Consider the following 23,901-nt stretch of genomic DNA (forward strand, 5'->3'; position numbering starts at 1 on the left):
CTCTCCGCCAATCAGCAGCCGAGACCTCCGCCCAGCTTTTTTTATTTTTTTTCCCCTTCCCCTCCCTTCTCCGCCGCTCCCTTTTCAAAAGCTTCCACCCGGAAACCCCGCCCCCTTTTTCCTTTTCCACCTCCCGCCCCGGAGGCTCCGCCCACATTCCCCGTTCCCCGCCCCTCATTCGCCAGAGCTGATCCCGCCCTCGCCCCACCTGAAGTCGCGCGCGCGCCGGCCTAGCTCGCTCTCTGTCCTCTCGCGAGGCGAGACTGAACTCGAGCGTCCCTCCTCCCTCCCGCCCCCCCTCCCGCCGCGGCCGGCCGCCTCGCCCCGCCCCGCCCCGCCCCGCCCCGCCCGCTTCCCCCCTCCCATCTCCCTCCCTCCCTTCCTCCCTCCTCCCCCCTCGGGGCCGGATCTCGTCGACGGAGGCGAAGGCGGAGGAGGAGGAGGACGACGATTACGACGACGACGACGACGACGACGACGACGTTCGGCCTGCGCAGTGAGATGTTGAGCCGTCGCCGCCGCCGCCGCCATCGCGGAGGAGCGCGCTAAAAAGAAGAGAGCCGAGAGACCGGGCGCGTGAGGGTCGGGGCCCCCCCCTCCCCTCAGGCCCCCCCCGCCCCCGCCTCTGCCTCCGCCGAGCCGCCGCCGCCGCCGCCGCCGCCCGCCGCGCCCACACAGCGCCCCCTCGCGCGAGCGCCCGCCGCTGAGGCCGCCCAGTGGCCGGCCCGGAGCTTCCTCAGCCAGTCAGCCAGTCAGGCAGCCAGGCAGCCAGGCAGGCGAGGCAGGCAGGCAGGCAGGCAGGCAGGGCAGCCACCGGGGGGGCCGCGCCGCCGCCCTCAGCGTCGCCCCTCGCCCGCCCGCCCGCCCGCGCCTTCAATGTGACACCGGCGCTTCGGAGCGCGACCCGAAGCCGCCGCCGCCGCCCTCGCCGCCCTCGCCGGCCTCGCCGCGGAAGGGCCCGAGCACCATGTCGAATCTGAGCAAAGGCACGGGCAGCCGGAAGGACACCAAGATGCGCATCCGGGCCTTTCCGGTGAGTCCCACAGTCGCGGCGCGCAGCGGAGCCGCGGCCGAGCGGAGCGCAGCCCCAACCTCAGCCCCGGCCCCGCCGGCCGCCCGCCTCACGCGAGGCCCCGGCCGGACTCCCCTCCGCAGGCCGCCCCGGGGAGGCCCGGCCTCGCCTCGCCTCGCCTCGCCTCGCCTCGCCTCGCCTCCCCTCCCCTCCCCTCCCCTCCCCCAGGCCGCCGCGAAACCGTGGGGCGCGAGCCTTCCTGGCCCCGCAACGGGGCGGCTCGGCCCGGGCTCCCCCCTTCGAGGGGCCGCGGCCCTACTCCAGGACGGGGGTCCGTGCCACCGCGAGGTGGCGGGCGGCGCCCCCCGGCACACATGAACACACACACACACACACACACACCTCCCCACAACTTCGCTCGCAGCAGCAGCGCCGCCCGCCCCACGTTGGATTTCTTTTTTTTTTTTTTCTTGGGGGGGCTCTAGGCCCAACCCCTCGCCCTGTTCTAAAGGCGGACGCGGGCCTCGGACTCTTTCCCCCCCCCCCCCCACTCCTTCACCCAGCCCAGCGCACAGGGATGATGATGGGGACTGGCCACTGGGTGCGTGCAACTTTTCCAAAAAAGACTGGGGGTGCCCCCCCCTTTCTTTGCCTGCCTCCCTGCAGGCTGGCAGGCTGGCAGGGCTTGTGGTGCCCGGTGGGGAGGAGTTGTTGCTGGACTGGCCGGCTGCTCTCTTGCCCTCTTTTCTCTCTGCCCCCGACCCCGACTCCCGTGACTGGTTTTGGTTCCACGCAGTGCCGAGCATCTTCCCCCCCTTCTCCGTTGCACTTTTGTGCAAACTTGGGGGCGGAAATGGCCTCCTCGCCCCGGCTCCTGGGCTGCTTGCTGGCTTGCTTGCTTGCTTGCTGCTTGGTCCTGGGGCTGCTGCCACACAGGATCCAGCGGTTCCCCATTTCTTAGCTCCAGGAGCTTGCTTGCTTGCTTCCCCAGCTCTTTTTGTTTTTGTTTTTGTTTTTGTTTTCTTTTTCTTTTTTTTTTCCCCCATCACCCCAAGTTGCTCCACTCAGTAGGATTTTTTTTTTGAGGGGCGAGACCCCTTGGATTTTCTTTTAGGAACTTTTTTTTTTCCCTCGGGCCTTTTTGAGCCCCTTTCTTGCCTCGTTTCATAGACGGGATAACTTAAAATAGTGTCATCTGATTCTTAGAGCCAGTGGCAAGCCATTAAATAAATGGTGCTGCTGGGACAGGGAAACTGGACATACTGGCTCCTTGTCACTCCAATGGCAGGTACAGACAGCCAGAGAGACAAAAGTAGCAAATGAACAAGTTTTTTTCCCCCAAATAGTAGAACTAGAGAAAGTGAAGAGGAGTGGGGGGAAGGTAATGCACTTAAAAAAAAAAACCCACCACATTCGAAAAGGTGTCTTTGTTGGTGGTGGTTTGAAAGTAGTTTGCTGTAGACAAGGTCTTATCTTAATATAATGGTCCTACTTGAGCAACAAATAATCTTAGAGACCTTGAGGATCTCCGAATCTTCTTCTGTGAGAAGAAAGACTACATGTGGCTCAGAGTTTTGAAATTGTAATTAAGTCAATAGGGCTGTCTCAATGTTGCAGATTTCTGGCATTATGTAAATAAAGTTAGTGTGTACGCAGGAGAACTGAATGAAAGGAATTTTGACTTCATGTAAAAGTTTTCCGAAGTGTGAAGAAATTTCTCACCTTATAAAGAAAATGAGAAATGTTGACCTGAGAGCACTACTTAAGTTCTTTAGTATGATTTCTCCTTATCATGGAGTTGGATATGTCAGTTTTGTGGGGGATACTAGTTTTCCTATTCATTTAGTTCTGACCATCTTATCAAAATATCAGATTACTCCGAATTGAGCACTTATTTTTTTCTTTTTTTAGGAAAGCATTGCTTTCCTTGAACTAAGGTCTAGTTTAGGTTTACTATTAAAATGTGAGATATCTTCTTTTGACATCAACTCTATTATGTTAATTAAGAATATGTTAATATTGTGATTAACCGGTTCTAGGTTTATGGTGTAGCTTTGTGATCAATTCTTTGATCTCTTGAAGAGAGGTTTGCCTGTTTCTACCTGTTCTTATTCCTTCCTTCTTTCATTCATTGAATACAGTGTGTCAGGCAATGTTCTAGGTGCTTGAACTATATATATCATTACTGCTTAAAAGACCAACATTCCTGTTTTTCTGGATCTTGCATTGCCGGGTGGAAGTGGTGGGGTTTAATTGCTCCTTGAGCTGAATAATATAGTATTAGGTGATAGGTTCGTTAACTCATAGTAAAGGAACTATTTTAAAAATAGACTTATGGTTATGATCTAGTTTGGACCCTTTCTGTCATTTGTTATGTCTCACTTTGCCTAAAATGCTTTAAAAATATTTGTGAGTGACTCAAGTTTGCTAATTCAGTAGTTAATATTTGCTGATTTTTAAAAAAAAATTTTCATTTCTGAAGAATGGCACTCTTAAATAGTTCATTAGGAAAATAACTATTCCATTTTTTTATATGTAACAAGTTTAGACCGTAAAATCAGCCCTTTTTGATAAGTTTTATGTCTTGAGTGATATATTTCACTAGTTTTGGTAAATGTATGAATATTTGTAAATCATCAAAAACATTTTTAGGTTAGCAATCTTACATAACAATAGTTTGCATGAATTGCTAGTCAGAAATAGTGCAGTTATTTCATAGAAATTTGTGTATACTAACAGACTTAAAATCATTTTACATTATTACTTCGCTAACTTGATTTAAAAGAAGTTTCAGATAGCGTAACCAAAGATCTCAAGTGCAGATTTCAGATTCTGTTTCATAAAATTGATGGCTGAATATGTTTTGGGAATGTTTTGTTTTTACTGCAAAATGAAGCATTATGACACTTTACAGAATATTTTAAGCTAAGGTTGGCTTGTACTTCAGATAGGCCCATCAGGGTCTTTAAATATTTAGGGTCTGCATTTTAAACATGCCTTTTTTTATTGTGATTCACAACAGAAGAAATGCCATTCCACCACAATTTAATGTACCATTTTGTATTTTAATTGGACCTGTTTGTAAGGTTTCCAGGTTTTTTTAAGATGGAAAACAAAAAGGAACTTTCTGTGTTTATAAATTTTTCATGAAGGAAAAGTATCTCAGTTAAGTTCTTGTATAGTGTGCAAATGTTTTATTTTTTTAAATGTTTTTATAAGTTTTTTTAATTTTTATCGTAAGAACAACACAGTTCATAGTTTTAGGCGAATGCAGTTGTGTTCAAATCTTGGAAAGTGAGATTTGAACAAATAATGCTGCCCAAGAAGTTCTGCTTTTCTTTCCTGGCTTTTGGCATCTGTCTCCTGTACTCTTCCACAATGTAAGATTAGTTGTCAAACAAACCTTTATTCTTATCTTGAACAGCCACTCCTCATCATCTGTATTGTTCAGGTTTTGTCCACATGGTTTTAAAAAGTCTGATTATTGATTAGATGGAGGGGGATATGTTTGAATGAAAGTGCGCCTGTCTCTTATTTGCCTTTCTTGGCTTAGCCTTCAGACTTTAAGAGACATTATGAAAGTGATTGTTCAGAGAGTGATTTGAAAGTGACTTCAGTTAGTAATTTACCCAACCTTCTAAATCATGACAAGGTAGGATCTCTCTTAATCTTCACGCCATAATTCTAGAAGAGCTTTCTAGAGCTCCACCTGTTTGAGGACAATGAATGAAGTAGAACCCAGAGTGACCAACATTAAAAGCATCTAGTTTTTAGATAATTTTTTATGTTCTTAATAAAGCAAGTGTTTAGCAACAAATGGTACAGTTACTGTTACTGTTGATGTTGTTGTTGTTGTTTTCTTAAAGATTCCTAGCTGCCAGATTTGGAGGAATATATTTGAACTTCATAATAGGTTTTTCTTGAGAGTGTCTTTAGAACTGCCAAAACTAGACATACAGGAAAGCCGAGTAATAGTCTTGCAAATTAAACAATGAAGGATTAATTGTTATCTTTGTTTTTCATTCTCTAGTATTTTCTTATAAGCAGTGGAATAAGGTGTTCATCAAATCTTATCAAAGTGTTACTTGCACTTAGACTGATAGGACAGATAATTATTCTTACAGTAGCTATCAGTAGCTTTCCAGCTTTTGGAATTAGAAAAAAAATAAAGTATAAACCTGTACCGTATTATTTTCCTTGATCTTCCTAGATAGCAATTCATATGATGCTAGGAAATAGTTAGCAACAGCTTTTGAATTTGAAACTATTCTAATAGTATAGGATAGAATGTAAGGATTTGCTTTTAAATAAAATATTAGTCTTGAGATTAATTCACTGCTTTATGTGTACATTGGTAATCAAATTTGAGTAAGTAGTAACAGCTTCTCTAGTTCAGAAAGTTTATATAATCTTTATTTTTGAAACGAATGAAAATTTTTGCTGTTATTATTTATTCCTGCCCTCCCCCATGCCAGGGATTGAACTTAACATGTAAAACGTGTGCTTTTTCATCTCAGCTTAGAGAACTGTGTACCCTGGAACACCTAGATCCCCTTCACAGATGAATATCTGTTAGCTGAGAATTTTTGGACAGGGTTTACAAGGCTACTTGGGAGACCCTTCTCCCTCAAAAGAAAGTTGTGCAATTTATAGTTCTAAATAATGCAGCTTTAAGTATTATTCTTATTTGTTTATTATAAAGTCAGCAAAAAGGTGAAAGTGTTGGGGCCAGAGCGGTAAGGTGTTTTGCTTTGCATGTGGCTGATGTGGGGCGACCAGGGTTCCATCCTCAGTATCCCATATGGGTCCCCTTAGCCTGCCAAGAGTGATTTTTGAGCCAGGAGTAACCCCCTGATCTTTTCCAGGTGTGGCCCAAAAACAAAAACAAAAACAAACAAGAAAGTCAAGAGTGTAACTGAATAGATCACTACGATGAAATGTGAATTACAATTGCTGTCAATATATTAAAACTCCCCAAAAGTTTCAAAGCTATAAATTCATGTTAGCAGCTTTTTTAAGTGTAAAAGTGATGCATATTTATTTATTTATTTATTTATTTATTATTTTTTGGGTTTTGGGTCACACCCGGCAGTGCTCAGGGGTTACTCCTGCCTCTATGCTCAGAAATCGCTCCTGGCAGGCACGGGGGACCATATGGGATGCAGGGATTCGAACCATGGACCTTCTGCATGAAAGGCAAATGCCTTACCTCCATGCTATCTCTCCGGCCCCAAGTGATGCATATTTAAATAGAAAACTATTAGATTATTTTTAGTATGGATATCAAATCACCTGTTTACCATTTGGAAATAACCAATATTGATGTTTCTGATGCTTTTCCTTTTAGTCTTTTATACACAGGAATAGTAAAATAGTGACACTGTATTTTATATAATACTTTATAAAAATTATGGTTTGGGAGTTGAAGAGATAGTGCAGCATAGTATAGCAGTAAGGGTGCTTGCCTTGCTTGTAGTCAGCTCAGGTTTGATGTCTCATTATACCTCCATCTCCCATATGGTCACCCAAAGCCCTGCTGTTGTTATCACTGAGCACAGAGCCAGGAGCAAGTTCTGAGAATTGCTTGGCATGGCCAAGTTCTATCTCCCACCCCATCCCCAATGCAATGTCATACTATAGATACGTTTCCTTGTTAAATAAATATTTTTAAAAATCATTTTTCCACTAGCGACGACTATTACTGAAAAGTATGTACCGAGTCATTGCAGCGAGAGGAACATCTCAGATTCATTGTGTGGCTGATTAATAATTGTTTTTGTACATTTAGAAATCTTCTGTTGCCTTTTGTGGGTGGGCAGTCCCTCCGTTTAGTTGTGTGACCCCATATGGGGGTTTGATGCACTTAATTTAAGCTAAACTCTGTAGTACTTAACTATTTCACAATTGATAAGAATTTTGAGTGCCCAGAAAAATCTGTGTTATAAATAATGCAGCTGCAACCATTTGGGCACATAAAACAACTAACTCCTTGCATGTTGATGGAATTGCTGAGTTAACCATACTTAATATTACTAAATTGACTTCCAGAAACTTAATAGTACTAACAGCCGACTCTTGTGCTTTGCCTGTGTGTGTAAATTCATTAAATTTGCATGATTCAGGTGGCAGAATTAAGATTTTAACCTAGACAGTCTGGCCTGAAAGATTTTTGTACCTCATAGTTGTATTAGTTTTCTGTGTAGTTGCTAGCTGATATAGCATATTGTTATTTTTACAAGTGAAAAAATAGCACTTTAATAACTTAATTTGCGTTTTGGTGACTATTTGCAAAGATAAACTATGGATGATATATATATATATATATATATATGGTGTATGACTACAGAATAATTTGAGTACATTCTCTGAACTGCTAGGATTTGAATGTTTAACTCTACCCTTTTGTTTCTTTTAACTTCGTAACCTTCAACAAATTAGTTAACTCTTCCTTCAGTTTTCTCTTCTATAAAATGAGATTTCTTACAGAGTATTTTGAGATAAGGAAAATAAAGCATAGTACCCCCAAAACAATTAGTGATTGGACCAGCACGTGTCATTAATAATGCTACATTTTATTAAGTGGGGGACTCATTTCAAGGGAAGAACTCCAAAACATACTTCTCACATAATCATTGAATCTTCCCTGGTGACCATATTATTGAAGAAGTAAACATTTACTTGATATACATATTCAATGTTTATTTAAAAATGTCTTTTTCCCCTTTAGTTCCTACTTTTGTATTTTCATATCTTACTATGTGTCTCTCATGTACAAGATGGTGATCTTTGCCTAAAGCTTGTACTTACATAAACTATTCATAAACCACAAGGTTAAGACAGTGTAGGTAAACCATAGTAGTTGAATAATCAGGTAAGTATGCAAGCAGAAATCTGAAATCTTTGACCCCTTTTTGCAACTCTTAAGTGAAGTCTGAAGGTGTAGTAGGTCATTAATGATCTTGTGGCACTTTTCTTACGGTGGTAGCCTTGTCCCTTTGGAATAATGATTTGAAAGTAAAGCATAGGAAATTTGGGTTGAGCTTCAGAAGATGTAAATACTGATCCAGTCTTTTTTATTAGCTGTGCTCTATTACTTCATCTACTGGGACCTCTACCTTCCTGCCTTGCTGTTTACACACTGATTCCCTACTTCCACTATGGATTGGATTCCCTACGTCCTGATCTTTTTCTTTGCTTTGCCTTCCTCTTGACTCCTACCTTTCCCCCTTCCAATCCCCCCTGGGAAAAATAAATACAGATTGATGTTTTTAATCGAGGTATTTTTCTTCTAGTCCTTGAATTATTGGGCCCATATGCTATGTCTATCCTCTCCCTTCTTTTGGAGGTGTGTGTTTGGACCCCACCTGATAGTACTTAAGGATAACTCCTTCCTCTGCACTTAGAGTTCACCCCTGTTGGGGCTTGGGGACCATGTAGGGTGCTGAGAAAGAAATCTGGGTTGAACATGTGTTGATCTTGCACAAGGGAAGTGTTCTCCACGCTGTACTATCTCTTTGCCCCCTCTATTTTCTTTTTTGTAACTTGAGCCCCTGTGAACTGCTTCGTCCAAGTATTCCCTATGATCATTTAACTACTTACACATATATGCTCCTATCACTGAGGACTTTATTATGTATGTTCTCGGTGTTTCTAACTCAAGTTACTTTATTCATGTATGTGGGCATACACATTCATTTATTTAAGTTAAAGTGCAATAATTTTGTTTTTTTATGTGTCAGGGACTAGATATGCATTTTAAATCAGACCTGGATTTTTCTCTGTAACAGTCTTCGTTCTGACTTGGAGCTTGTCATCTCAGTAGTTGAGGAATCTTAAACTCATTTGTTCCATTCCAGTTCTATTATTGTAGGATTTGAGCAACAATTCACTTAACCTTTCCCTGTTTCTTCATTGGTTAAAAAAAGGAGAAAGCAGTGGTAATTGCTCAATAACGTCTAAATAGCTAATACAAAGTTTATAGATTAATTCCCGACTTCTAGTAAGCATTATGCGTGAATGTAAGCTGTTAATATTTAATTACTCCTACCTGTAGTTTGTTTCCTTTTTTTATTAAGTTGGTCTTGGATCTTAAAGGCCCTTTGTCCCCCAAGTAGTGGTGCCTATGACCATTTTCTCTTTCTTCCCCCTTCCCTCCATAGAAACAGACCAGAAATATCAGCAAGTAGTATCTTTTGGTCATTTTATGAATCTGCTCTAACTGCTCGTATTAAGAACTATTGTACATTTCTGGAGTTTGCAAGATATGGGTGTCTTAAAATCTATACTCAGTTTTTTTGGTGGGACAATTTTTTTTTCTTTCCTTTGGTCTGAGTTTTGCACTATTATGCTTAGTGCTTACTCCTGGCATTGTTGGGAGGTGTGCTGGGGATTTAATCAGGGTGAATGGTGGTTGTGGGCAGGTTTGTTGTTGTTTTTGTTGTTTGGTTGTGTCTCTGTAATTAAGGCTCCTGCTTGAACTTTTCCAAACTTTAATTCCTGCCCTTATTAATGCATTTATTGAGAATTCTTCTGACTTGCTTTTCAAAAATTACATTCTGAAGTTTTTGGTGTAAGTTCCTTCCAGTTTCATTCTTTAACCTGTATCTTTACTTATTTTCCCTTAGGAAAGGAAAATTGTAACTACCTTGCTGTTTCCCTTAATGACCAAGAGTGTTTAAAAAATAACTTACCTCATTTGTTTGTTTTTGAGCCTCACTCAGTGGTGTTCAGGGCTTACTCCTGGCTCTGCATTCAGGAGTCACATTTTTTTTTTTAAATCAGGTCCATTTATTTTGTGCTTAGTTTAGTCCTGTGCCATATGTTTTTGCTTCTTCAATTTCTTCAACTCATTTGTTCCATTCTAGTTCTATTATTGTAGGATTTGAGCAACAATTCACTTAACCTTTCCCTGTTTCTTCATTGGTTAAAAAAGGAGAAAGCAGGGGCCAGAGAGATGGCATGGAAGTAGGGTGTTTGCCTTTCATGCAGAAGAAAGGTGGTTTGAATCCCGGCATCCCATATGGTCCCCAGAGCCTGCCAGGAGCAATTTCTAAGCATAGACCCAGGAGTAACCCTGAGCGCTGCTGGGTGTGACCCCCCCCCCAAAAAAAAAAAAAAGAGAAAGGAATGTTAATTGCTGAGATCTTTCCTTCTATGCATCTTCCTCAGGGATAACTTTTGGCACAATCAAAGGTGCTGGGGTGGAACCCAGGTCAGCTGAATACAAGGCAATTTCCTTACCTGCTGTGCTATCTCTCCTGCCCCAAATTATATTTCCTTGATTAGGAATGATTTTAAATTAGCCATCACTTTTGTTTTGTTTTGATCTTTGTTAGCTTAGCATCAATCTTCATGAAAATTGGATGAAGTAATATTTTAGTTTGTTTCCTTATCTTTAGGATGGGAACTCTAGCATTCTTTCTCACTTGATTGTGAGGATTAAATATCATTGTTTTCTCATAAATAGTGGTGTAACCACTTATTAAAAACAGTTCCTAGTGATAAACTAGGAATTTTCAACTAAAAATAATTCATCTAGGATAATTGTATACATATTTACTCAGACATCTGTTTATATGTCTGTATGTATATTTAGTTTTTGGGCCACACTAGTGATGTTCAGTGTTATTCCTAGCTCTCTGCAAAGGGATCATTCTTGGCCATGCTGAGAATCAAGACAGATTGGATCGGCCACATACAAGGCACGGCCCCCTCTATACTCTTTGCCAGGACAATTATTTTAGAGGCTTTTGAGAACTGAGAGGATTAAAGAACTAGATATATTCAGAATCTATCTTTCTGGTCTTTTACTGTAGTTCATATATGTTGCCATTTATATATAAAGTTCCTATATGCTGTTATATAACACAATTTAAAAATGTTCTGTGGGCCAGAGTGATAGCACAGCGGTAGGACGTTTGCCTTGCATGCAGCTGACCTAGGATGGATCCCTGTTCGATCCTCACCATCTCATATGGTCCCCTGAGTCTGCCAGGATCGATTTCTTTTTCTTTTCATTGCATTTTGTTTTGTTTTTTAGGCCACACCCGGTGATGCTTAGGGGTTACTCCTGGCTGTGTACTCAGAAATCATTCCTGGCTTGGGGACCATATGGGATGCTGGGGGATCGAATCGTGGTCTGTCCTAGGCTATATGTCTTACCCCTTGCGCCACTGCTCTGGCCCTCCCAGGATCGATTTCTGAGCAGAGCCAGGAGTAAATTCTCTGAGTGTCACTGGGTGTGTCCCCAAAACCTAAATAAATTAAAAAAAAAAAGTTCTACTGCCTTTGCCTTGCACACAGACGGTCCAAGACAGATGGTGGTTCAAATCCTGACATCCCATCTGGTTCCCTGCGCCTGCCAGGAGCTATTTCTTTTTCTTTTTTCTTTTCTTTTCTTTTCTTTTTTTTTTTTAGGTTTTGGGTCACACCCAGCAGCACTCAGGGGTTACTCCTGGCTCTACACTCAGAAATCGCTCCTGGCAGGCTCGGGGGACCATATGGGATGCCGGGATTTGAACCACAGACCTTCTGCATGCAAGGCAAATGCCTTACCTCCATGCTATCTTTCTGGCCCCCAGGAGCTATTTCTGAGTGCAGAGCCAGGAGTAACTCTTGAGCAGCACCGGGTGTGACCCAAAAACCAAAACCAAAACCAAAAAAATTTGAGCATTGCTTTAAAATCTATAGTCATTATTTTAGTCTTAACATTAAGTAGTGTACTTTTTGCTCAAGTTGATGCCGCTAATAGAAAATTGAGAACTGATACTATGGTTTCCTTTGCTCCTTCCTAATCCAGAACTGTTGCTACTAGAAAGCACTTCTTTCAGTCTGAGAGAATAAGGTGAGCACATGACCTAATCCTGCATGCCCAGGATTCTGTCCTAGGCATCATATATGGTCCCCTGAGTATGTCCTGATGTGAATAGGCCAGGTGTAGCACCCAAATAACCAAATAGATAACTGCCCTTTATGTTGCCAGTTTTTAAAGTAGAAAATGTAAGTGAAGTTTCTTAATTTTATTTCCCTTTATTAGTACTTTTTAAATGAGAAAGATTACTACTAAGATAAGAAGATTTCAAAATAATATCTTTGCTTAGTTTAAGAAAATGCAACATGAGCCAGAGTGATAATGCAGCAGGTAGGGTGTTTGCCTTGCACATGGCTGACTTGGGTTCCACCTCTGGCACCTCTTAGCTTCCCTGAGCACTGCCAAGTATGGCTCAAAAAATGAAAAGAAAAACAAACAAAACCCCAGAATTCCTTTGAGATACGTTTCTCTTAAAGAAAGCTGCCTTTACTCAGCAGAGTGCTTTATTTAACATATGATTTTTTTAGTCCAGACCAGCTCTTACCTGAACTGAGCTCCCACTCATAACTTCTTCTGTATCCTGAGTCTACTTGAAAGAAATTGGGAAAATGTTTTCTTTTCTTTTCCATGTCTATTATATCTATTTTTCTTTTCCATATCATTTTTATTAATAATATGAGAAGTCACAGTATGATATTATTAGCTGCAGTTTGTTGCATGTCTACTTTATGTTAACCTCTTTTTTAGGTACTTTGAACTTTACCTTAAATCCTGACCATGTTCTGGAATTTAGATATTGTCACTCTTGTTTTAAGTCTGTCTGGAATTAAGAACTAGTAAAGTATATGCAATAGTAATTTTATACCTAGGAAAGGGCAGATTGAGATCTCAGCTGTGTTTTACTCAACAACTGATATCTTTTACATTACAGACTATTGAGAATAGTTCTGAAATACCTTTCTTTGGGGGGGGGCACCCAGCTATGCACAGCACTTATTCCTGGCTTTTTGCTCAGGGATCACTCCTGGTGGGGCACCAGGGAACTCACCTGTATACAACAATGCAAGCACCCTAGGCATTGGCCCTGAAATAGCCTACTTTCTTTTCTTTTTCTTTTTTTTTTTAAACCCCCCCCCCCCCCACTTGCTTTCATAATAGAACTACACAGGCAAAATATTTCTGTTTAAGTTATTAGCAAGAGGCAGATGGACAGAGCTTGAAGCTTACTGAATGAGAAGAATTTGAAACGGGGCCAGTTCACTGTCGCCAGTTCACTGTCCCTCAGACCGTTGAAGGACTGGACTATAGTGAAAATAAAAACTATGAACAAATTCCTATATCTTATTTTGAAGTGAAGAAACAAAACGAGAACAAATACAGTATGTGGCATGCGGGCCATAGTTTGAAGACCCCTGTTTTAGAGCCTCAGAATGATCTTTTGCAAACTTGTAAGCCTCATTAATTTGTATTCTCAGAGACCACACTTAGAAAGAATTGGAATGAAATATATATTATTCGGTAAAATTAAGTGTATAAATTGTACTAAGGAACCTATATTTCCAAACGTGTTAGCATGATCCTATTTTCCTTCACAGCCAATCTCTTCAAACTGGGCTGAATATTCTTAAAGAAGGGAGGCAGGCATCAATCAAGTTATTGTATTGATTTGAATAAAATAGAAGCATAACATATGAAAGATACATTTGTTTAACTTTATGAGTTAACGTTTTTTAATTTAAATTGTAAAGTTAGCACATTTCTTAAAGCTTTTGATTAGCAAAAAATTTATTCTAAATATTTTTAGAATGTGAATTCTTAAAGTTATATAATTTCATTCAATTTGATTTAATTCTATTGAAACCATTGTGATTTACGAAGTCCTTCAGAGTTTGATTTCAGACATACAGTGAATCAGGGCCATTCCTACCACAGTGTAGACCTCCTTCCACCAGTGTTCCCAGAGTGCATCCTATACCACAAACCTTTGCCCCCTTGACTTCCAGTATAACAGGCCCATTTAAGTTTAGATTGTTAAAGTTTAGGTCTCTTGTTTCTACTGTTGACTTTGCCTTGGATATTTTGTTTTGTCTTTTTTTTTTCCTCTACCAATGCACCTGAGACCACTTGACCCGTGGCCCCCATCCTTTTTTTCCCCCTTTCTTGTTAATTTTATAGAAAAATGCAGAAATATGAGGTAAAACAAAGTAATCTGTGTCCCAAGGTTCTATGAAAAAGGCGGGAGCCCCATTTTTATAATTTTAAATTACTTTATCTTTGGGTTCTTAGAAGTAGGCAATGCTGAGGATTTACACTGGCTCTGTGCTTACAGATCAGTTTTGGCTCTGCTCAGGATACTGTTGTGCCAGGGATAGAACTGTGGTTGGCCATATGCAAAGTAAGACTATATTATACTACTATTCATTCCTCCTATGCTCCTATACTATAGCTCCAGCCTTCAGATCAAATACTTTAAAATAATTCACCGCATGGTATATGTAAATTAAATGTGTTTATGCAGGTCATTTTGATGAATGTTGTTTCTAGCTAAGTAAATAGTAAATTTATTTGCTTTTATTTTTATATTTTTAATTTTGAACAGCTGAAAGGGACATTAGAAACCTCTGATTTAATAATGAGGAAACAGAGGATTAAAGGGAAAGTATTAATCTGAAGCATGATTTAAGGCTCAAATTTAAGGGTCATGACTTTAATTTAAGAAATAAAATGACTGAGAAGCCAGATTTGTGGTTCAAAGCTTCCTCCCCTCCCCCAAAGTACAAGGGAACTTGAGGGACCACTTCCAGCCAATACTTTGCTGTCAGGGTTGAAGGTTCAGTGCTAGGGCTGAATATTGCTTTCACTCTGGTGGACTCATCTGACAGTTGTCCCTTAGGGCTCTCCCTGTGCTGGTGGTGCCAGGAATTGAGCTGGGTTCCCTCACATGTGCCTCTGGCCTGTTTGCAGTCTCTTTGATTCCCAAAGTGCTTTTCTGTAGACTTGTTGAAATAATCATGTAGTTGAGGTAGCATATCCAGTTATAAAATGATTTTTAATATTGAGTGGCCAGATGACTTGAGTTGAATTAGTCTTTATTCCAATGAACTATCTATCTGGTCTTTGATCTCCTACTTCCCAATAGTTGGCTCTTTCGTGAGACATAGAAGTAATAATTTTGGGCTGGATAGATAGTGCTATAAGGCCCTAGATTTGCTTGTGGCTGACTCAGATATAAGCATTGAACACTGCTGGATGTGAAACCCCTCTGCAAAAAGCAAGAAATTTTAATTTGGTGTTATCTTAGACCCATTCCAATTTAAACGCTTCTGTAGAGATGGTGTATTTAGCTTACTTTTTTATGGTTCTAGGGTCTCACATACAAACAGCATGTGATTTACCATGAACCCCCTCACCCCCAGCCCAAGGCATGTGGTATGTGTATACTTTGGTCAATTAATGAACTGAATTACTATGTGCTGTGGCCTAACATATTTTATGTGCTATTATAAAAGTTACCTATATGTTAGTCTTAGAATTTTCTTCTCTTTATTTTGGTTGGGATAGTCTGTTTACCATGGACTGGTGGAAGGAGGAGTGCATAGTTAATACGGATTACGTTTTATGGTGCCAGGAATCAAACCCAGGGCTTTACTTATGTAAGGCATGCCTCTACCACTAAACCACCTACATACCTGGCTCTAGATTTTCTTTTAAATAAAATCTAGGTGATGATGGTTAAATAGTAGAGTGAGCTCTATTTTTACAGCCTTGGTCTATTTTTTGCATACTTTTTTGTATGGGATGTTATAAAAAAATTTTGAGTAGACTTGAGAGCAGACTTATTAATTTTATGATAGGTCTTTTGTCTTTAGATGTATAGGTAGGTGCATTTCAAGACAAAGTTAACATTTATCACTATGAATTGTGTGTAGCTGGTTTCAATATAAATGGTTTTATTATTTACAATTTGGTATTATGGTTTTGGAGAACTGGGCTTGCCTATTTAAGCAGACTTCTATGACTAAAGTCAAGAGAAGAATGTATTATTTTGGATGATAATAGATAAGTTTAGCTTGTTGGTTAGAAATGTGGATCTCAAAACTTGTGCTTAGATATGTTTTATTTTTATTAGTACTTGTGCTACCACTACTACCACTACTACTAACTACTACTACTACTACTACCACCACCACTACTACTAACTACTACTACTACTAACTAATGATTCCATCCAAAATACGATTCTTGCTTTTTTTTTTTTATTTTAGGTAAATGTTTAAATAGCAAACATATGTGTGATCCTGTAATAGTGTGTGAGATTTAGTGGTATAGTTAGACAGTGTGCATACAGTTATATATATTATGAAATATAACAAATACTATGGAAATTTTATAGTTTCTGGTAATAGGAAGGATCTCATTTTATTGTTGGGAGAGTTTCAGTTAGATGAATAATATTGGGACCAGAAAGATAGCACAGAGGATAAGCACCTTACCTGCACATGGCTGACATGGGTTCGATTTCCAGTACTCATAATGTTTCTCCAGCTTGCCAGGAATAACCCCTGAGTACCGCTGGGTATAATCCCACAAATTAAGAAAAAAAGTTCCAGTAACTTCTATTTTCATCTGCAAAAATAGTATCAATGAAGCTAGGGAGATGCCTAGTGCCCTGGGTTTGCTTTGGCAGAGTGTGGTAGGGGTAACTTGCTTAAGGCCTCACAAATACTGCTGGGCCTAAACAGCATTCATTGCCAGCCTGAGCATTGAACCTTTATTGCCAGTTGACCATCACCAAGAATGAAACCAAGTGCCCAACACAGACAGTGCTTTTTTTAAGGAAGGGGGGAAGTGGTACTGGGAATGCAGATCAATATTAAAATGATCTAGGTTCATCCCCTAGGCATTGTAGACTTTACTACAGTTATAGGAAAGTGACCATTTCTTGCTATAGTAGCAATATTTATGTATTATACTATAGCATAGTATACTATACTATTTGTTTGGGTACTTGAGAAGATACACAAGTGGGTATATGCCTAGGTGTCACTCTTGCCCTGTGCTCCATGTTTCCTCTTTCTTTCTACCTTTTACTTTGCAGCTATAAGATCTTGGGAGCTTTGAAACCCAAGGTAAATTCATTGAGACTGGTGTGTAATGGCTGGGTGAAGAAGCAGTATTCTACTGCTATTTGTACTCTGCTTATCTTCTGCTTGAAACTTGAAAATATTGTTTAATAATTTGGGTTAGAACTACATTCTTTTTTATCTTTATTTAAACACCTTGATTACAAACATGATTGTAGTTGGGTTTCAGTCATGTAAAGAACACCCCCCTTCAGAAGTGCAACATTCCCATCACCAATGCCCCAAGTCTCCCTCCTCCCCTCCCACCCCCACCTGTGCTCTAGACAGGCTTTCTTCTTCCCTCATTCATTCAAATTGTTATGACAGTTCTCAGAGTAGTTATTTCTCTAACTGCACTCTTCACTCTTTGTGGTGAGCTTCATGTTGTGATCTGGACCTTCTAGCCCTCCTCTTTGCTCTGAGGATTATTGCAAAAATGTCTTTTATTTTTCTTAAAACCCATAGATGAGTGAGACTATTCTGCGTCTATCTCTCTCCCTCTGATTTATTTCACTCAGCATAATAGATTTCATGTACATCCATGTATAGGAAAATTTCATGACTTCATCTCTCCTGACGGCTGCATAATATTCCATTGTGTCTATGTACCACAATTTCTTTAGCCATTCATCTGAAGGGCATCTTGGTTGTTTCCAGTACCTGGCTATTGTAAATAGCACTGCAACAAATATAGGTGTGAGGAAGGGATTTTTGTATTGTATTTTTATGTTCCTAGGGTATAGCCCTAGGAGTGGTATAGCTGGATCGTATGGGAGTTCAATTTCCAGTTTTTGGAGGAATTTCCATATTGCTTTCCATAAAGGTTGGACTGGAAGGCATTCCCACTAGCAGTGGTAAGAGTTTCTTTCTCTTCACATCCCTGCCAGCACTGCATGTTCTCATTCTTTGTGATGTGCGCCATTCTCTTTGGTGTAAGATGGTACCTCATAGTTGTTTTGGTTTGCATCTCCCTGATGATTAGTGATGTGGATCATTTTTTCATGTGCCTTTTGGCCATTTATATTTCTTCTTTGGCAAAGTGTCCATCATTTCTTCTCCCTATTTTTTGATGGGATTAGATTTTTTTTTCTTGTAAAGTATTGTGCATGCCTTGTATATTTTGGATATTAGCCCCTTACTTGATGGATATTGGGTGAATAGTTTCTCCCAATCAGTGGGTGGCTCTTGTATTCTGGACACTATTTCCTTTGAGGTGCTGAAGCTTCTCAGCTTAATATATTCCCATCTGTTTATTTCTGCTTCCACTTGTTTGGAGAGTGCCATTTTCTCCTTAATAGATGCCTTTAGTCTCAGTGTCATGAAATGTTTTACCTACGTGTTGTTCTATATACCTTATGGTTTCAGGTCTGATATCAAGGCCTTTAATTCATTTGGGTTTTACCTTTGTACATGATGTTAGTTGGGGGTCTGAGTTCACTTTTTTGCAAGTAGTTTACCAGTGGTGCCAACACCTTGTTAAAGAGGCATTCCTTTATAAAAAGTTAGGTTACTGTATGTCTGGGAAACATTTTCTACTTACTCAAGCCTATTCCACTGATCTGAGAGTCTGTCTTTATTCCAGTACCATGCTGTTTTTGATAACTATTGCTTTGTAATATAGTTTAAAGTTGGGGAAAGTAATGCCTCCCATATCCCCTTTCCCAAGGATAGCTTTAGCTATTCCTGGGTGTTTACTTTTCAAATGAATTTAAGAAGTGTTTAATCCACTTCTTTGAAGAATGTCATCAGTATCTTTAGAAGGATTGCATTGAATCTGTACAATGCTTTGGGGAGTATTGCCATTTTAATGATGTTAATCCTGCCAATCCATGAGCAGGGTATGTGTTTCCATTTCCATGTATCTTCTCTTATTTCTTGGAGGAGCAGGGTTTTATAGTTTTCATGTTCATTTTTTTCCTATTATTATTGGTGTATAAAAAGGCCATTGATTTCTGTGTGTTAATTTTGTAACCTGCCACATTGCTATGTGAGTCTATTGTTTCTATAAGCTTTTTGGTAGTCTTTAGGGTTTTCTAAGTAGAGTATTATGTCATCTGCAAACAGTGAGAGCTTGACTTCTTCCTTTTCTATCTGGATTACCTTGATATTTTTTTCTTGCCTGATGGCTATAGCAAGTACTTCCAGTTGAAGTAGTTGAAGAGGAGTGGTGAGAAAGGACAGCTTTGTCTTGTACCAGAATTTAGAGGGAAGGCTTTTAGTTTTTCTCCATTGAGTATATTTGCCATTAGCTTGTGGTAGATAGCCTGGTCTAGATTGAGAAAGGTTCCTTCCATTCCCATTTTGCTGAGAGCTTTGATCAAGAATGGGTGTTGGACTTTATCAAATGCTTTCTCTGCGTCTATTGATGTAATCATGTGATTTTTATTTTTCTTGTTGATGTTGTGTATTATGTTGATAGATTTACGGATGTTAAACCATCCTTGCATTCCTGGGATGAAACCTACTTGACTATAGTGAATAATCTTTTTGATGAAGCATTGAATCCTATTTGCCAGGATTTTGTTGAGGATCTTTGCATCTGTGTTCATCAGGGATATTGGTCTGTAATTTTTTTTTTAGGGGGGCAGCATCTCTGTCTGGCTTTAGTATCAAGGTGATGTTGGCTTCATAAAAGCTGTTTGGAAGTGTTTCGGTTTTTCAATTTCATGAAGGAGCCTGGCCAGGATTGGTAGAGTTCCTCTTGAAAGGTTTGAAAGAATTCATTAGTGAATCCATCTGGGCCTGAGCTTTTGTTTTTGGGCAGATATTTGATTACTGTTTAAATTTCCTCAATAGTGATGGGAGTGTTCAGATATGTTACATCCTTCTTATTGAACTGTGGAAGTTTATCAGCGTCCAATAATTTATCCATTTCTTCCAGGTTCTCATATTTGGTGTCATAGAGTTTCTCAAAGTAGTCTCTGATTACCCTTTTGAATCTCTACAATATCTGTAATGATCTCCCCTTTTTCATTTTCATAATACAAGTTGTCAAGTTTCTTGCTCTCTTTCTTTGTGAGTTTTGCCAATGGTCTATCGGTCTTGTTTATTTTTTCGAAGAGCCAACTTCTGCTTTCCTTGATCCTTTGGACTGTTTTTTGGGTTTCCACTTTATTGATTTCTACTCTAAGCTTTGTTATTTTCTTTTGTCTAGCTATTTTTGGTTCCTTTTGTTGACCATTTTCTAATTTTATAAGCTGCATCGTTAAGTTATTGAGATATGCCCCTTTTTCCTTCCTGATGTGTGCTTGTAAAGCTATAAATTTTCCTCTCAGTAATGCTTTTGCTGTGTCCCATAGATTTTGATAGTTTGTGTCTTCATTGTCATTTGTTTCGAGGAAAGTTTTGATTTCCTCTTTATTTCATCTCAGACCCACTGATTGTTTAGTAGCAGTTTAATTTCCAGTTGTTAAATTTTTTCTTCTGTGTCCCTTTGTATTTCACATCTAATTTTAGAGCCTATGGTCAGTGAAGGTAGCCTGCAAAATTTCTATCTTCTTGATTTCATAGAGGTATGTTTTATGTACCAGCATGTGGTCTATCCTGGAGAATGACCCATGTACTTTGGAGAAGAATGTGTATCTAGGTTTCTGGGGATGGAGTGTCCTATATATATTTACTAGGCCTCTTTCTTCCAGTTATCTTTTCAGGGCCAGTATATTTTTGTTGAGTTTTAGTCTGGTTGACCTATCAAGTGTTGACAGGGCTGTGTTGAGGTCTTCCACAATTATTGTGCTATTATTGGTGTCCTTTTTCAGATTTGTCAATAATTGTATTAGATATCTTGCTGGTCTCTCATTGGGCGCACATATGTTTAGTAGTGCAATTACTTCGTATTGCACATATCCCTTGATTAGTACGAAGTGTTCCTCTTTGTCCCTTACAACTTTTCTGAGTCTACAGTTCGTGTCATCTGATTAGTATGGCCACTCCAGCCTTTTTTTTTTTTTTTTTTTTTTTAAGGTTAGTCAAGTGAAGCAGTGGGAGTGGAGATGGAACAAAGAAATCTGTAACTGGCTATGATCAATTAATTGTGCTGTTTAGCACTGCACTCAGACCAGCCCTCTATAGCCTTTTTAAAGATGTGGTTTGCTTGGATGGTTTTCCTCCAGTTTTTGATTTTGACTCTGCTTCTTCTGACTATTCAGGTGTGCTTCTTGTAGGCAGCAGGAAGTTGGATTCATCTTTTTGATCCATTTCGCCACTCTGTGTCTCTTAATTGGTGCATTTAGTCCATTGACATTGAGGGAGATGATTGCCATGGGATTTAATGTTATCTTTGTGTATAAGATTGGTGTGTCTGTTGGTATGTCTTATCTTAAAGTAGATCTTTCAGTTTTTCTTTTAAGGCTGGTTTGCATCTGTAAAGTTTCTGAACTGTTGCTTATCCTTGAAGCTTTGTATCCTTCCTTCAAACCTGAATGTGAGTCGGTCTGGGTGTAGTATTCTAGGTGAAGCCTTCATTTCATTTAGTCTTGTCACAATATCCCACCACTGTCTTCTGGCCTTGAGAGTTTCTTGTGACGTGTCTGCTGTAAATCTTAAGGATGTTCCTTTGAATGTAATTTCCCTTTTGGATCTTGCTGCTTTCAGTATTCTATCCCTGTCTGTGGGATTTGTCATTGTGACTAGAATGTGTCTTGGGGTGCTTTTCTTTGGGTTTCTTTTAGCTGGGTACTCTTCTGGCATGCAGGATTTGGTTGCATGCAGTCTTTATCTCTGGGAATTTCTCTGTAATGATCTTCTTGACTGTTGATTCTTCTGGGGGATTTTCTTCTGGATATCTGGGACTTCAATGATTCTTATGTTGTTTCTGTTGAATTTATCGAACATTTCTATTTTCATCTGTTCAAAATTTTTGAGTATTTTTTTCACTGTTTGATCATTTGCTTTGAGTTTTTTTTTCCCAAACACTTCTGTTATATGGAGTTATTATGCATCTCATCTTCCATCTCAGTAACTCTGTCTTCAGCTCTACGGCATTTTTGAGTCCCATTATTTCAGTTTGGAGTTTTCTGATTTCTATATTTGTGGTCTGTTCGGGTTGATTTATGCTTTCTTTGAGTTCTACGAACATCCTCTGTATTCTAAACTCCTTATCTAAGAGATTAAGTAGGTGGTTGGCATTTTTTGGGCCATCAGAGCTGCCATCTTCATGCTGTTGTCCTGCGTTGTTTCACCATTGCCCCACTTGAAGTGTGATTCTTACTCTGTGTTGAGATGGGTGTGTTTTCTATAAGAAGTGTGTGGCCACAGAGTGAGCTTTTATTTTCTTTTCCCTTTGTTCTTTGATTGACACCGGGATCAGGAAGTAGCTCCAGGTGTCACTTTTTTTTTGGTATTTGGTTTTTCCGGGCCACACCCGTTTGATGCTCTGGGGTTACTCCTGGCTAAGCTCTCAGAAATTGCCCCTGGCGTGGGGAGACCATATGGGACACCAGGGGATCGAACCAAGGTCCTTCCTTGGCTAGCGCTTGCAAGGCAGACACCTTACCTCTAGCACCACCTCACCGGCCCCAAAGAATATTGGAACCCAGAAGTTAATTTTTTATTTTTATTTTATTTTTTTTTGGTTTTTGGGTCACACCGGGCAGAGCTCAGGCGCCATTCCTGGCTCTATGCTCAGAAATCACTGCTGGCAGGCTCGAGGGACTAGGGATTAAAACCACCATCCTTCTGCATGCAAGGCAAACACCCTACTTTTATGCTATCTCTCTGGCCCCCCAGGTGTCACTTTTAAAGGAGTTGGCTGTGTAGCCCAAGGCTAGGTAGAAATTATCCCCTGTTGTTGTGGAAGGGGGCACTCCTACCTGTAGTCCAGGGCTAGAGGGCTGATTTCCCTGAGTTCTGGCAAGATAGCATGGAGGTAAGGCGTTTGCCTTCCATGCAGAAGGACGGTGGTTCAAATCCCAGCATCCCATATGGTCACCCGAGCCTGCCAGGGGCGATTTCTGAGTATAGAGCCAGGAGTAACCCCTGAGCGCTGCTGGGTGTGACCCAAAAACCAATATATATATTTGGGGCCGGGAAGGTGGCGCTACAGGTTAGGTGTCTGCCTTGCAAGCGGATGGACCTTGGTTCGATCCCCGGTGTCCCATATGGTCCCCCAAGCCAAGGGTGATTTCTGAGCGCATAGCCAGGAGTAACCCCTGAGCGTCAAACGGGTGTGGCCCCCCCCAAAAAAAAACCAAAAAAAATATATATTTATATATTTATATATATTGGTTTTTATATATATATATAAAATATATATATATATTGGTGTTATATATATAAAATATCTTTATTTAAGCACCATGATTACAAGCATGTTTGTAGTTAGGTTTTAGTTAGAAAAAACAAAAACAAATCAACCCCTTTCACTGGTGCAACATTACCACCACCAATGCCCTCCATCTTTCTCCTCTCCCACCTCTTGAGTGTATTTAAGAGGCATTTTGTTCCTCTCACTCACTACTATTGTCATGATAGTTGTCAGTAGTTATTTCTTTAAAGTAACTCACCAGACTTTGTGGTAAGCTTCATATTGTGGGCCTCATCCAACCCTCATCTCTATTGTCTATGTTTTATTACAATAATGTCGGGGCCGGGCGGTGGCGCTAGAGGTAAGGCCGGGCGGTGGCGCTAGAGGTAAGGTGCCTGCCTTGCCTGCGCTAGCCTTGGACGGACCGCGGTTCGATCCCCCGGTGTCCCATATGGTCCCCCAAGCCAGGAGCAACTTCTGAGCGTATAGCCAGGAGTAACCCCTGAGCGTTACTGGGTGTGGCCCAAAAACAAAAAAAAAAAACAAAAACAAAAAAATATTACAATAATGTCTTTTTTCTTTTTTTTTTTTTCATTTTGAGGGGGGGCACACCTGGTGACGCTCAGGGGTTACTCCTGGATTATGCACTCGGAAATTGCTCCTGGTTTGGGGGACCATATGTGACGCTGGGGGGTTGAACCTTGGTCCATCC

The 23,901-nt window shown here is 40.5% G+C and overlaps 1 protein-coding gene across 1 annotated transcript in view; it reads left to right on the forward strand.

Moving 5' to 3' along the window:
- Positions 1-843: 843 nt before the first annotated feature.
- CUL3 (cullin 3) overlaps positions 844-23,901 on the forward strand; it is a 128,099-nt gene continuing 105,041 nt past the window's right edge. The window contains 1 exon segment of the mRNA XM_049768155.1: positions 844-1,033. Within this exon segment, the coding sequence (XP_049624112.1) occupies positions 968-1,033 (66 nt within the window). The 5' untranslated portion in view covers positions 844-967.

The sequence above is a fragment of the Suncus etruscus genome, chromosome 2, assembly GCF_024139225.1.
Source record: "Suncus etruscus isolate mSunEtr1 chromosome 2, mSunEtr1.pri.cur, whole genome shotgun sequence".
Classification (NCBI taxonomy): domain Eukaryota; kingdom Metazoa; phylum Chordata; class Mammalia; order Eulipotyphla; family Soricidae; genus Suncus; species Suncus etruscus.